Genomic DNA, 14,693 nt, shown 5'->3' with positions numbered 1-14,693 from the left:
TCTTGTCATGCGAAAAAGTTTATTGGAGGGCAACGAAGATGGAATAGCTCTTAACCTAGCTAGACGCTTATGATCACTACTAGCAAAATCTTGCCAATACCATCATCAGTATGGTGCATGATTTCGTTTCAATATTCTCCTATCTAATTCTCAGTTTTTTTAAAAATGTATTTTTATTAAGGATATGAGTTGTCAACACTGTTTAATGCCATTTTGTATGTCTGGAGTTGTTTTTGTAGTTAAGATACTTAACTTACAAAATATAACCATCACTAAAACATATCAAAACATATTCTTTAAGGTACATATGTCTATTTTGCAATCTTGAATCATCTTCTCAACCACAACCCCACAACGTTCGTGTTTCCATTTCTAGAGTTTCGATCTCCAATTCATTATCTCCTAAAAGGCTAAAACTATTTTGTAAGGTGGCCAAAGCTTCTTCAATATTATCCACTTTCTATATCAAAAAGAAATTGCAAACTGCAAGCTACATAAAGAGGTTGTCTAGAAGCTTTCCTGTGAACAATGGCTGGCCTTGATTCTTTGTATTCTGCTTTTGATATCCACATCTGCCTTTTGGAACAAGGTAACTAAACATCACTATCTTCGTGTGGATCACTGAAGCATCAACACGGTTAAAGAATTTACAATACCTGTTGGAATGTGCTAAGAGAAGGCAAGATGGAACCCCCAATCCATACACTATACTTCCTCACAATTTCTCTCTTAGCGCTTGTGGTGAACATGTACCCTCTCTCTCTCTCTGTCAAGATCTTCATTAAAGCATTAGTAAGATCACTTCCAGCTAAAACAAGCCTGAGAATAGGATGAGGAAGTGCATAGCCTTCATATATAGTAACCGTGTGACTAACTCCATCAGAAAACAAAATCTGTCACATCAACCTAACATTCCCTATATATAAAGACTTGTATGGCCACTGGCATAAAGCGAAAGCACAGATTGAATAGCAACATACAAAGCAGGGACATCAAAAGTCTCAAACATCATCCGAGTCATCTTCTCTATTAGCTTTATAGGATTAAGAAAAGCTTCAGTAAGAATCACAGGGTGTTCTTCAGGAGCAACACGAAGCTAATTGTAGAACGTATGACGCCAAATCTTCTCCATATCATCCCAGTTACAAAATATACCATGTTCAATGGGATATGTAATTGTAAGTATACCTCCTTTCGATTGAGGTTCATCGCCAACATAAGCATCTTTCTGTCCCATTCCTACCATAACACCAGGATGCCTAGGACGACCTTATAATAATACTAGGGAATACAGCTCTTGGTGCATCATCACCCGCAAACCCAGCCTATATCACTGATGGAAACAGGTTTATGTAGACTTGATCAACAAGTTAGTAAGAAGAGGAAAAGAAGACAAAGGAGCTCACCTTGAGCATTCCAGTTCCATTATCAACAACAAGTGGTTGAATCTCTTCTCCTTCTGCCATAATCTTAAGATTATAAACCCCAAACCAGAGGACGATGATCAGATTTCGACTTTAAAACGATTACATCAGAGTGAAACGAAGTATGAGTTGAATCAATCATAGAAAGCTGTAAGCAAAATATTATCGTGTAGAACGGGAGGAAGTGATCATCAAGTCAAAAACAAAATCTATAAGTCTATATTGAAGTAAAAGCTACGGCAGAGATTGAGGAGTCTGTACTGTCTTATAACATTATTGCCTTCAGATCGTTTATGCGTTCCTTGCTTTTGGGTTAATCAAGATCTCTGGTACAAGTTAGGAAGGTTTGTGAGATCTATGACTCAGGAATCAATTCAATACACAACCCATTACTCCAAAATCAAATTAATCCCAAATTAACACGAGATGATTCGAATATGTAAATAAGATTGATAGCTTGTTTCCAAAACTTGTGAATAAGTAAATAAAATCTCGAACAAAAAAAAAGAACAAGAGATAAGCCGAGTCTTGCAACAACGGAGGGATTTAATCCATAACACAGAAACTAACATTCAAAATAGAGAAAATGGAGCTATGATGATTGATAAAAACTATTATTCCTCTTCAACGATCTTGCTCTTCTCGCTGACATAGATTCCATCAAGAAACTTCCTGATATCCTTCTTCTTTACGTGACATTTCTGCACATAACCATTGTCAAATTACATATCTCCCTATCACTAAAAGCCTAAAATACACCAACAATATGCAAACTCGGGCCCAAAGCTTATGAACCATTCTTCCATATGTCAACTATCTAACACACAAACTACACACAAGAGAGAACCTTTCATTGTATCTGCTAGTTAAAGAGAGTAGTACGTACCTGGTTGATCAAAGCGCATGACCTTGACACAAGCTCAATGTCATTACCATCAAGAACGATCTCATCCTTGACCTTCTCAGATCGAACAATAGTCACACCATCCAACATATCTACCTTCCTCACCTAATCATTTCCAATAAACCACATTTCTAAAATAAGTTCATCTTCCAACATTTTCATTCCTAAAATCTACATGAAGGCAAAAAACAAACCTTCTTCTCGCCAAGGAAGTTACGGATCTCAATAGACTTGCCATCACCACCAATGGAAGCGTTAATGGGAAAATGAGCATACACAAACCTCATCTTGTACCTGAAACCTCTGGTCACACCGGAGATGAGGTTGTCAACGTGGCTAAGTGCGGTTCTGATGGAAGCACTGGTTTTGCGGGATCCAAACCACGAATCGATCTTAAGCTTCTTCTTACCAGTCTCGGGGTCCTTGATCAGCTGGAAATCGAGGTTGAGATGCTTGAAATCGCGAACAAGTTTCCCGCGAGGTCCTTCGACTTCGATCACTTTGGCGTGAACCTTGATGGTTACGCTGTCGGGGATGTCCATCGTCTCGGAAGATAGAATAGTCTTCATCTTCTTCTCCCACCTTTTTTTGCTTTGCTCTCTCTCTCACTGACGACTCTCTCTGGTTTTGATCAAAGGCTGAAACCCTAGAAAAATGAATCGACGGCGGCTTTTTAAAGGGTGGAGATAAAAACTCGGAAACCCTAGAAAAAATGTTTCAGCCCATTATAAGCCCACTAAAAGAGTATTATTATCAATAAGCCCACTAAAAGAGTATTATTATCAATAAGCCCACGGCCGGGTGAGCAGGGTTGGAATTAGGCTAATTTATGACTTTTTTGTAACTTCGATGTATGAGAACTGTAGTTTCGGTGTTAAAATATAGTTATGAAACTTTTGGTACATAAATATAATTTCATAACTATCAAAAACGTGTTTTTTTAATAATTCTAGTCAAAATTTGTAATTCATTTTGATGTAAAACGATAAGTTGAGAGGATATATAATATAAACCAAGTTCATAGTAATCGTAAATAATGGTATTTTAGATTGTTGGTAGTTTTTGATGATGAAACGAATTATCCAATCATATTTGAGTGCTTTGGGACATAAAGCATAGAGTCATGTACTCATGTTGAAGGCTACTGTCCCTTTCTAAGTTCTAACTTCTAACCATATATGTATTTTTTTTTGTTTTTTTTTTTGTTTTTGATATAAACACTAATCTTCTGTTGAGCTTTGAATTGTTAATCCAAAAAAGGAAGATCTTATCACAGTTAGCTACGAGGACATCAAATAAACTCAAACTTGTGAATTGTGATATTCTTCTCAACCTTTTAGAACAAAGTTACATTGAAAGAAGAGTAATGATATTTCTAATGAGAATTTCCCGAATCCAAACTAATTATTCGGTTCCTCTGATGAAATTTTATTTGCATCTCTAGATTCTGGTACAACCCACCGGTTTAGATTTCTCAAAGACGTAGATACCTAGAAAAAGTAGCAAGATTTAGCATAAGGTCCAAGAACATAGCTTGCTTGGCCAACCTAATTATTTTGTACGTTTGTAGAATAACTAGCTACAAAAACAAATTCTTTACACTAACCTGTTGATCCCAATCTGTTCTCAGAGTCATGATGCTAAGCACACAAGTCTGAACGAATACTCCAAAGATCATTCCGATCCATACACCCTAAAAATTTAGAGAAAAAAAATAATAATTATGTTAATTTTGGTACCTTTAATTTTTGTTTCCAAGACCATTTGACAACAAAGAAAAACATGTTAAAATTTGTAAGGAAAATGAAACTTACTTTGACTTGCAAACCAACACCGTAACCAAGGAAAAGCCCAATAGGAATTCCAACAATGTAATAGCAAGCGAGGTTAACGTAAGTAACATATCCTTGCCATCCCGCTCCAACCGCAACTCCTGTTCCGGTTCAAAAACACATACTGATTTAAGTGTCGGTATAATATCAATATCATGCGTCAAGTATATAATATCAATATCATGCGTCAAGTAGAAAACTTATATGTATACCAGAGAGAACGGGTTGAACACTGTTCAAGAGAATCGAAAAGGCTAAAAGTGGAGAAAGATCGGCAACTTCTGCGGCGACAGCTTCACTTGTAGTGAAAATGTAGGAAATTCTTCCTCTTAGAAACAAGAATACGAAGAATAGAACTGTTCCTATAGAGAGTGATGTCAAAACCGCCAGCAATGTTGCAAACTTGGCTGCTTTTGCATCTCCCCTACCCAGCTCGTTGGACACTCTTACACTATAAATAGAGATAGTTACGTTGCAAAGAAGAAAACAAATTATCTTAACATTAAAAAAAACAAAAATCAATATATGTATCTATTCTCACCTTGCTGCTGCCAAAAACCCAAGTGCTATCATCATCTCCAGTCCGTTTATGTTGAGGCTATAAAAAAGTTGGTATGTATATAAGAGTTGATTTATAAATACTTTACATATTATTAGTCATACCATAGTTTCACTTTAAGAGTCAAGGAAATAAAATGTATAGATGTGTGTTTGGAGATTGTATTGGCTATGGAGACTAGAAGAAGGTCAATTCTTGTGAATATATATATACCAGATTGCTAGTGCATCAAGAGCCACCTCTGCGTTTTTCAAATTTCCAGTGAGTAGTACCAAGATCGAGTTGTACCATAACTCCAAGCTGTTCAAAACAACCACCACAAATATAGTAAACGTTATATAATAATAATACTTTAAATTTATCAATATCTTACGAGTAGATTTATTTCAAACGAGAATAGTCATTCCTGACAACTTAAAAAGCTCAAAGAGCATGTGGTTCTGACTTGACTCATACTTATTTGGAAACTTCATCTCATCTACCTATAAAAAAACCTTTATACGATTTTCTACCTTAAGGATTAATTCCTAAACTTATTAATTTATATGGTCTGAAGCCATAAAACTAATACAATGAGTCAATGGCCACGTAGATGCATCAAGTGGAAACCAATCTCGTATTAATATGAAATTGTGTCACCAATTTTTAAAAAGAAGGCCGCTTACCAAAGCATTCCACCGGAAGACATAGATAGTTTGAAGACGTGCCCTAAATCTTTGAAAGCCATCATAGAGAACCCTCTCCACGTGTCCTTACACCCACCACATGTGACGAACAAGAGCTGAGCAATGTTAGGCAACCAGAACGCAACTAGCGTCGAGGTCATAGCACCAGTGATCCCGAAATCAAAATGAACCATTAGGAGCCAAGAGAGGAAGACATGGACCACTAAAGAGACAGCAGCCGCATAGGCAATGATCTTGTTCTTGCTCTGAGCTTGGAGAAACATTTGGCAAGTGAAGGAAGGCACGAAGGAAAAGTTGATGCCTATGACCCACAATGCTATTATACGAGCCACACGGACAATACGTTCCTCTTGACCTAAGGCTAAGAGAATAGGGCCAGAGAAGATGTAGACGGGCATGAGGCAAATGGTACAACCTGTGAGGACGATCCATGACCTTTGGAGGTAGATCCCGAGCATATGGTTTTGTTTGGCTCCGTAAGCTTGACCACATAGGGTTTCCAATGCACTGGCCATGCCTAGCTGCATCACGGCAGTTATTACATAATAGTTATAAAGAGTTGTATCAACCAAAGTTGAGACATCTGTACAGGTTCATAATAAAAGATTGCCAAAATAACAGATGTATATTCGAAACAAATCCTCAAAAATTGTATAATTGAACCATCTTTTAATGAGTTTTATGAACGTTTTCAACCTGATGATTTGATTACCTTATCAAATGTAAGTTTGGTTTCTTTACATAAATTTTTAAGCGGAATAAATAGCTGGAATTAATGTTTTTCGTTAAGAATACTAGTTTATTGTTGTGATTTCTCGCATAAGTGAAGAGTTCAATGCTTTTAAATTTAAGAATGAGTTCAATAATACTTTCATTTTGTCGGAGAATTCAATACTTAGATTCTACAATACTATTTGGCTCTTTATGGCGTCCAGCATATGGCTAGAAAAGCTTCGACTAAACTTGATATGATGGGATTTTTGGATTTCTCTAATGAAAACATGAAAACATGTGTCAAAACTTTATTTTCAGGGAAGAAAGTGGTTAGGCCTCGGAAGTGGACTGCTAATAGTGACTCTTGTCAAACTTGCCGACCCACAAATTTATATATTGCAGTACTTTTCCAACGTTATAATATAATAAAACGTATAAGTCACATATATCTACTATACTATCGAACTTCAAATTCTATTCAACCTACTTTTTAATTCGTTAAATTTCGAAGAAAAAACCAACCACATGTTACGATAGGAGAAGAAGATACTACGAACTTGGTATGTAGTTGTCTTATGTTACGTAAAAAGATATGTGGTTGACAAGAAACCACCACATGTTACGACAAGCAGTGTCTTCTGTTAGTATTAACATGATATACGTAATTTCAAATTTCTGTCAAAAAGGAAATATTATCAGTAGTCTTTTCTTTATTATCATTCTCACGAATCAAATACATATTTTACCATCATCATTGTCTATTGAATAATGTGGTATAATAATACGAGCTGTACTGTATAGAGTTTTGCAATAATTTGATAGTTTTCTTACCAAAAAAGACGTATCAGATTCATTTTCCTATAAGATATCTTTTGTTTTTTTTTTCTGTTTTCACTTTCCCTCAATTTATTGAATAGCTACACATATGTCAGACAATCCCGTGGAAAAATTAATAAAAAGCTATCTGTAATCATTATGACAAATAAAAAATACTCCACGGGATTCTCTGACAAATGTGTTTCAATCCTGGAGTATACTATTTCATTTATTAATGGTCAGTAAAGATGACCACTAGATGTGAGTTTTCGATGTAGTCTGTTGGAAGAAATATAGTAATACTATTATTTTATTTTAGCAAACATAACCATAAAAAAAAATGAGAGTAATAATTGAAGTATGGGATACTAACCAAGATACCATTACTGAAACGGAGGAGAACGGTGAAGGTGATGGAGTAAGCAGCCAACTCGGTTGGGCCAAGATGGCCGATGAAAGCTTGACTTATCATTGAAACTCCGAACGTAGAGAATCTCGTGAAGATCGCCGGCGCCGCCACAACCCATAGCTTCTTTGATTCAATCCAAACCTTTTCCTTCATCCCCAACTCATCCTCTTCTCCGCCAGTCTCCACGGTCTTTTTCAACAGAGCCGTCGTGAGCTCTCCTTCTCCTCCGGCCATCTTGGACTCTCAGTTTGTATTTGATGGACCAGATGGTATGAGGAAATAAATTGAAGAGAGAAGGCAGAGAAGGATAGAGAGGAGAGAGTTTGTGTCTGAATTGGTTTAGAGAACCAATCTTGTGTTTATTTGACGTGTTTTTTTTCTTTGTTTTTTTTGTATCTACTCGTCATATTTTATTGGGAAACGAAAAAGCCGTCTACGCCTCTTGCAGGAAGTAAGCAGTGAGATTTAAACACTCTAATAAAGAAATTAGTTGTATCTTTTAAATACGTGCATTGATCAACCATGTGACTAATAACTAGTAGTATTTTAATATTTCAAGTCCATAGGTCGTGACTATTTGTTGCACCACAAACCCATAAAAAACAAGAATCAAGTCGCGACCATAGGGGGAGCATACCATACTATTATTGGCACATTCTTGTGCTAACAAGATTCGGAGCGATAGATTTTTTTTTTTTTTAATTAAGATTATGATAATCCAGAACTCTCCAAATCAAAAATTCATTTTTATTGACCGTACATTTTCGTAAGTCAAACAAAATTAAAAACAATTAATATGTTTGATGAACAAAATTCACATGTTTCTCTTAAATATCGTTCAAAATTAAATAAGTATTTTATTATTGTTTTTATGAAGTTTTGTTTAATCCTTTACATTCTGGTTCAATCCAACAATTCAAAAATTTGAGCGAAACATTTACCAATATAAATTCTTAAAAAAGTAAGATTATATTTAACCCATTTCTATTTTCATCTACAAAAATATAAATTTTCATTTTTTTTATTCTTTATATGTAAAGATCTTTATATCTAATTTACACTAAAATTTAGAGATCAATTCAAAAATAGATATCGAGTTGGAATAAACCCAACCTTTTAAAAAGTAATATAAAACAAAAGAAAAAAAAAAGTGGAAACTATTTTGCATAGTAATCAAGAGTTTAAAGGCTTGTATACCAAGTGTCAAGTTCAATTCCTAGGATTAGCAGTTTCTTGTGAATCAATGGTGTAAAGTGTACGGAGATTCCAAAATATTGCATACAAAACCTTACGTTGTGGTCTTGTCTATTTTAGAGAGAATTTATTCATCTGAGTGTTTCAAGGAGAGTTGCATCGTGGAATCATTATTTAATTTGTAGCAGATGTTCGATTGCCGCCTCTGATTGAAGAGTATCATTAATAAAATAATTTTATTGAGGGTGATAGAATGCTAACAGTTACAGATGTTCAACCATTTCTGTCTGGCCTAAATGTTAAGGTTACATCAGATGTTGTATAGGTGATATATGGTTCGAAACTGAGTGTATGACTTCTTTCTTTAAAAACAAATCAATTGTGTGGCCTAGAAGATGTGGATGAATGAAATCATAGGATGATGGCTGGTGTGTTAGAGAATGATTTGGATGTGTTCATGTCAAGACACAAGATGAAGAAGTGGAAGGTCATTCAATATATCAACTTCACTGCTGACAACAAGACCATGTACGGTCAACAAGCACGACTAATGCATGTGCTCAAGAAGTCAGAGCTAAAATCATTTACATGATTGCTCACAACTCACAAGATCCCTTTTAATTTCAGCAAGCTTGGTGTATCAGCATTGGATGATGCAGCATCTAGTACAACTTGATGAGGTTAAAGCAGTATCTAATGTTAAGAATCGCTGAAAATCCGACAAAGAAGCCGTTCTATGTGCAAGTTTCTGTTTGTTTTAAACTTTTACACATTATATATTTGGTTTTTTTTGTTTCATTTATTTTAGGGCTTATTGTCTCTTACTAAATATGTATTTTATATTAACAAATTACCAATGTTTAGTTTTTCAAAATGACAAATCAATAAAACCATTAGACAAATGACAAATTCGAAAAAAATGAATGAAAAAATGGCAGTTTCAACCATAATCCCAAATAAATATAAAAGCGTTGGATTTAACTCGTTACAAATCGAATTCTTGTTATGATGCTACCTACACCTTAACAAGTAGAGTACCAATACTTCAAAAAACAAATAACAATGGTATAACTAATAAAATAAGCAGACAACTCGATGACCAAATTAATCATCGTTAAAGAATATTATTCCTCTGATGAAATTTGATTTGCATCCCTTGATTCTTGTACAGCCCACCGGTTTAAATTTCTCAACGACGTAGATACCTAAAAAAAGTGACAACAAAAAAGTATAAGGTCCAAGAACATATATAGCTTGCTTGAACAAACTAATTATTTTTGTTAGGAGAAAAACTTCAATTCTTTTATCTTAAACTAATTCACAAAAAAAAATAAACACTAATAATCAATTTCTAACCTGTTGATCCCAATCTGTTCTGAGAGTCGCGATAATAAGCACACAAGTCTGAACAAATATTCCAAAGAGCATCCCCATCCATACACCCTATGTACATATAGAAAAAAAATTAAAGGTTATGTTATTTTCAATAGTTAATGTCACCTCTACACATTTTTGTTTCCAAGATCAGAAAACTAAACCTAGTAAAACGAAAAACTTACTTGGACTTGCAAACCAACGACGTAGCCAAGGATTGCACCAGAAGGTATTCCGACAAGGTAATAACAAGCAAGGTTAACGTAAGTCACATATCCCTGCCATCCTGCTCCCACTGCAACTCCTGTTCCGGTTTAAACCGATTCAAACACACAAACTACTTTGAATATCATTGGTTCGAATATTTCTATGCGTCAAATAGAAAAGAAAAAAAACATACATACCAGAAAGAACGGGTTGAACACTGTTCAAGAGTATGGAAACGGCTAAGAGTGGAGAAAGATCGGCAACTTCTGCGGCGACAGCTTCACTTGTAGTGAAAATGTAGGAAATTTTTCCTCTTAGAAACAAGAAGACGAAGAACATAACGGTTCCTATAGATAGTGACGTTAAACCCGCTATCAGCGTTGCGAACTTGGCTGCTTTTGCGTTCCCTCTACCGAGTTCGTTGGAGACTCGTACACTATATATATAAGTTAGAAAGAAGATGATATGTAAATAGTATCAATTATAAAGTGAAGTGTGTATGTAAGAATCTATAGAGATGTATCAATTCACCTTACTCCTGCCAAAAACCCAAGTGATATCATCATCGCCAGTCCATTAAAGCTGATGCTGCAAGAAAAAAAATTTGGGAAAGATTAGTCGATTTGTAAAATATGATTTATACGTTATACTATTGCTCATACCATAAAACTTAAGAGTCAAGTTAATGCAAAAGATAACGTATATTTGTTTGAATTGGTATTGGTTATGGAGATGAGAAGAGATACAAGGTCAATGCTTGTTGATTTACCAGATTGCTAGTGCATCAAGAGCCACCTCTGCGTTTTTCAAATTTCCAGTGAGTAGTACCAAGATCGAGTTGTACCATAGCTCCAAGCTGTTCAAAACAACCACCACAAAGTAAATAACAATAAGCTAACAAAAGAAAAAGTAACAATTATCATTATAATTAAAATTATAAAATCCTCTGTGGTTTTGACTTGAAAAATGTTACTAATTTGCTAACTTTATCTTATATGTCTACTGACTTACTACCTACCCACAAAGGTATTCATGTGTCTTTCTTCGGTAACCAGATCTTTAGCATCACATCCTATTTTTATCCTAAACTAGTTGATAATTATATTGCTTGTAGCCAGAAAACTAATACATTGACCAAGTAAATCAAGTGGAAATCAATCTCTTGATTTCGCAAAAGACAGGGAAAACTTATAAAGCTATCTTTATGAAATGCCACTAATAAGACCTTACCAAAGCATTCCACCGGACGCCAAAGATAGTTTGAAGACAGGCCATAAATCTTTGAACGCCAGAATAGTGAATCCTCTCCACGTATCCTTACACCCACCGCACGTGACATACAAGAGCTGTACAATGTTAGGGAACCAGTACGCAACGAGCGTCGAGATCATAGCACCAGTGATCCCGAACTCGAAATGAACCACTAGGAGCCACGAGAAGAAGCCATGGAGCCCTAAGGAGACAGCAGCTGCATAGGCAATGATCTTGTTCCTGCTCTGAGCTTGGAGAAACATTTGGCAAGTGAAGGTAGGCACGAAGGAAAAGTTGATGCCTATGAGCCACAGAGCTATGATCTGAGCCACACGGACAATACGTTCCTCTTGACCTAAGGCTAAGAGGACAGGGCCAGAGAAGATGAAGATGGGTATGAGGCAAATGGTACAACCTGTGAGGACGATCCATGACCTTTGGAGGTAGATCCCGAGCATATGGTTTTGTTTGGCTCCGTAAGCTTGACCACATAGTGTTTCCAATGCACTGGCCATGCCTAACTACATTAGAAATAATAATAATGTAGAGTTGAGACACTGTAGTTTCATAAAGTGTTAGCTGAATAAAGTTTGGTCAAACAAATTTTATTTGAGTTTGATAAACGGTTTTAGTCTGATGGGTTAAATTTCTATAAGCAATTTGGGTCCAATTAATCTTTTAAAGCGGTCAACGAAATTGGTATGTAGTTTCTTTTTTTTGAAAAAGAAAAATTGCTGTGTAGTTATGTTATCAATCATCGACAAATAATAAAAAAAGGCGTTATGTTATGTATGAAGATATTTGTGGTTGGCAAGAAACCACAACGTATATCTTTTATCAAAAAAAGACAAAACAACAAAAAATCATGCTACGACAAAGCATTGTTGCCGTCAGTAATCAGCATTCACATGAATACTACATTATTTCAACTTTCCGGCAAAAAGAATTCAAATGATATGTTTTCTCTTTAACTAAAAACATACTTCGGCTGTGATAAAAAAAACATACTAAAAGGTTAAAGAGATTTTAAAAAATAAAATTGCGTCATAGTTTTTATACATAAATGAAAAGGTTATACTTATACTGCTTTTACTGTTTTTATGGTTTTTTCAGATTAAACGAGCGACAGCCATTATTGTTTTTTCTTTTCCTCAACCAGCCATTATTGTTGATTGGCTAAATTTTGGTAGGTATCTTGGAAAAAAAATTCCAACCATTTTCTTTCCCTCTATTTATGACATCCAAAATCATAGCCTTTTACTATTATTGAGTAGTAACTATTTTAATAGTACAGTGCTAAAGAATAGATGGGAGTTTTTGGAAGAATTTTATTTCTAATAGTCTTCTTTTTAAAGCTAATTTCTTTCTAATAGTTTTTAGTCCATAAGATTTTTTTTTCAAAATTTTCTTTTTTCCTTACCTAAAAGGACTTATCATAATCATTTTTCTATGAAAGTTCCCTTTTCTCCAGTATCGCTCCTCATTTATTGTAAGCCAATCCGGTGGAGGAACTTATGGAAAGTTATTTCTAAGCAAAACGTGTTTGATTATTAATGGTCAGTAATAGTACTATGACGAGTAGATGTTAGTCTTTCAATGTATTGTAGTGTTTTGGAGGCAACCTAGTACTATTATTCTGATATATATACTGTATATAATTAGTTATAGTATATCTTAATCCACATTAAGCAAGGGATTTGAATCATAAAAGTATACTAACCAAGATACCGTTACTGAAACGGAGGAGAACGGTGAAGGTTATGGAGTAAGCGGCCAACTCGGTTGGGCCAAGATGGCCGATGAAAGCTTGAGTTACCAATGAAATTCCGAACGTAGAAAATCTCGAGAAAATCGCCGGCGCCGCCACAGCCCATAGCTTCTTTGATTCAATCCAAACCTTCTCCTTCATCCCCAAGTCATCCTCATTTCCGTTGTTCTCCGCCGTGTTTTTCAACAAAGCCTCGGTGAGCTCTTCTCCTCCTCCTCCGGCCATCGTGGAGTCTTTGTTTTTTTTTTTTTGTATCCGTAAGACAGGAGAGTAGGAGGAAATAAATAGAAAAGAGAGAGAGGGGGAGGAAGAGTTTGTGTGTAATTAATGCTTGCGATCATTTTTTGGGACACATAGGCCTTGACGACGTGTTGCATCATATACCCATAAAAACAAGAATCAAGTCACGAGCACAATAAAGTGTTATTATCACTTTCTTTTTGCTAAACAATATTGAGAAATCTAAGCAATTACATTATTTTTAGTGAATTAAGATTGTCATATTCAATCTAAGAATTTCGAGAACCAAATGTTTTTTTTTTTCTTTCTGTGAAGTATAATAAACATTCAATATCGTACAAGTTATTGATTATTAAAGTATTCAAATCAGTGCCACAGGTATAATCGTATATATAAGGACTTGATTTTTGAGCATTTCGCTTTATACTCTACCATCACAAATGTATTAAGTCAAAGGAAAAGCGGCAAATGTAAACAACCACCACAACACAATCTCCACAGCCACCAGTCGTCCACATAGTCTCCCACTCTCATCGCCGTCAACATATTTTTTTGTTCCATTACCACCTGTACGTCAGAAATCATGATACAAAATCAAGTTATTTTGTAATAATTAAATGTTTAATTTTCTTACAAAGTTGTTATATAATTAATAATTTAAATATTAACAATTAATAATTTAAATATAATTTATGATCCTAAATATTTTAAAAATAATAATAAATAACAACATTCTACCGGTGACAAAAAAAAAAGAATAACATCATTCTACCAATGTTAAGTCATATGTTATTTTCATGGTGTGGATTGATAATTTATTATTATTGAAAACACATAAAATAAAATAGTTTTATTTGCATTGAAACAAAATTTGGTGATATGTTGAGTATATAAATCAAAATAAATAATATCTCTTTATATATTTTGACGATGATCTTGCTAAATTTTAATATATAAAATCAGTAAACTATATATATATATATATTACTATAATAATTTTTCAAATTTTGTTTATTTATTTTTTAAAAAAATTCTATTGTAGTTTTGATTTACTAGAAATATAGGTTTAATTAAATTTAAATCTGGAAAATTTAACATTTTACATTTGAAAGATTGAAATTTTTATTAAAAAGAGAAAATGGGGTATTTTCCAAAGGATAACTCAAAAACAGGGTAGTTTTTAAAATGACATTTTTATAAAATGCCTTTTTATAAAACCTTATAAAAATGCTTTGAAAATTTGGAGATATACTCAAATAAGTGTGTAACCTTATAAAAGTATATGCAACCTATTTTTATATTTGTATAAAATTTT

The 14,693-nt window shown here is 34.4% G+C and overlaps 3 protein-coding genes across 3 annotated transcripts; all 3 read right to left on the bottom strand.

The window, feature by feature from the left end:
- Nucleotides 1-1,851: 1,851 nt before the first annotated feature.
- Nucleotides 1,852-2,973, bottom strand: LOC104777330 (large ribosomal subunit protein uL6z/uL6y). Its single transcript, XM_010501556.3, has 3 exons — nucleotides 2,523-2,973; nucleotides 2,311-2,433; nucleotides 1,852-2,125 (listed from the first exon to the last, which is right to left on the bottom strand). The coding sequence occupies exons 1-3, from the start codon at nucleotides 2,895-2,897 to the stop codon at nucleotides 2,039-2,041; spliced, it is 585 nt and encodes a 194-aa protein (XP_010499858.1). The 5' UTR covers nucleotides 2,898-2,973; the 3' UTR covers nucleotides 1,852-2,038.
- Nucleotides 2,974-3,624: 651 nt separating this feature from the next.
- Nucleotides 3,625-7,884, bottom strand: LOC104777329 (protein DETOXIFICATION 21). Its single transcript, XM_087505337.1, has 8 exons — nucleotides 7,309-7,884; nucleotides 5,385-5,926; nucleotides 4,933-5,019; nucleotides 4,702-4,758; nucleotides 4,373-4,611; nucleotides 4,143-4,261; nucleotides 3,935-4,021; nucleotides 3,625-3,818 (listed from the first exon to the last, which is right to left on the bottom strand). The coding sequence occupies exons 1-8, from the start codon at nucleotides 7,576-7,578 to the stop codon at nucleotides 3,729-3,731; spliced, it is 1,491 nt and encodes a 496-aa protein (XP_087361463.1). The 5' UTR covers nucleotides 7,579-7,884; the 3' UTR covers nucleotides 3,625-3,728.
- Nucleotides 7,885-9,476: 1,592 nt separating this feature from the next.
- LOC104777327 (protein DETOXIFICATION 21) lies at nucleotides 9,477-13,555 on the bottom strand. Its single transcript, XM_010501554.3, has 8 exons — nucleotides 13,091-13,555; nucleotides 11,350-11,891; nucleotides 10,889-10,975; nucleotides 10,651-10,707; nucleotides 10,317-10,555; nucleotides 10,098-10,216; nucleotides 9,895-9,981; nucleotides 9,477-9,743 (listed from the first exon to the last, which is right to left on the bottom strand). Exons 1-8 carry the CDS (start codon nucleotides 13,361-13,363, stop codon nucleotides 9,663-9,665), a joined length of 1,485 nt encoding a protein of 494 aa, XP_010499856.2. The 5' UTR covers nucleotides 13,364-13,555; the 3' UTR covers nucleotides 9,477-9,662.
- Between the last annotated feature and the right edge of the window lie 1,138 nt (nucleotides 13,556-14,693).

This window comes from Camelina sativa, chromosome 3, assembly GCF_030686135.1.
Source record: "Camelina sativa cultivar CO46 ecotype springtype chromosome 3, ASM3068613v1".
NCBI classification, from domain to species: domain Eukaryota; kingdom Viridiplantae; phylum Streptophyta; class Magnoliopsida; order Brassicales; family Brassicaceae; genus Camelina; species Camelina sativa.
The sequence above is the reverse complement of the archived record's forward strand: the minus strand, read 5'-3'. Positions and strand labels throughout refer to the sequence as shown.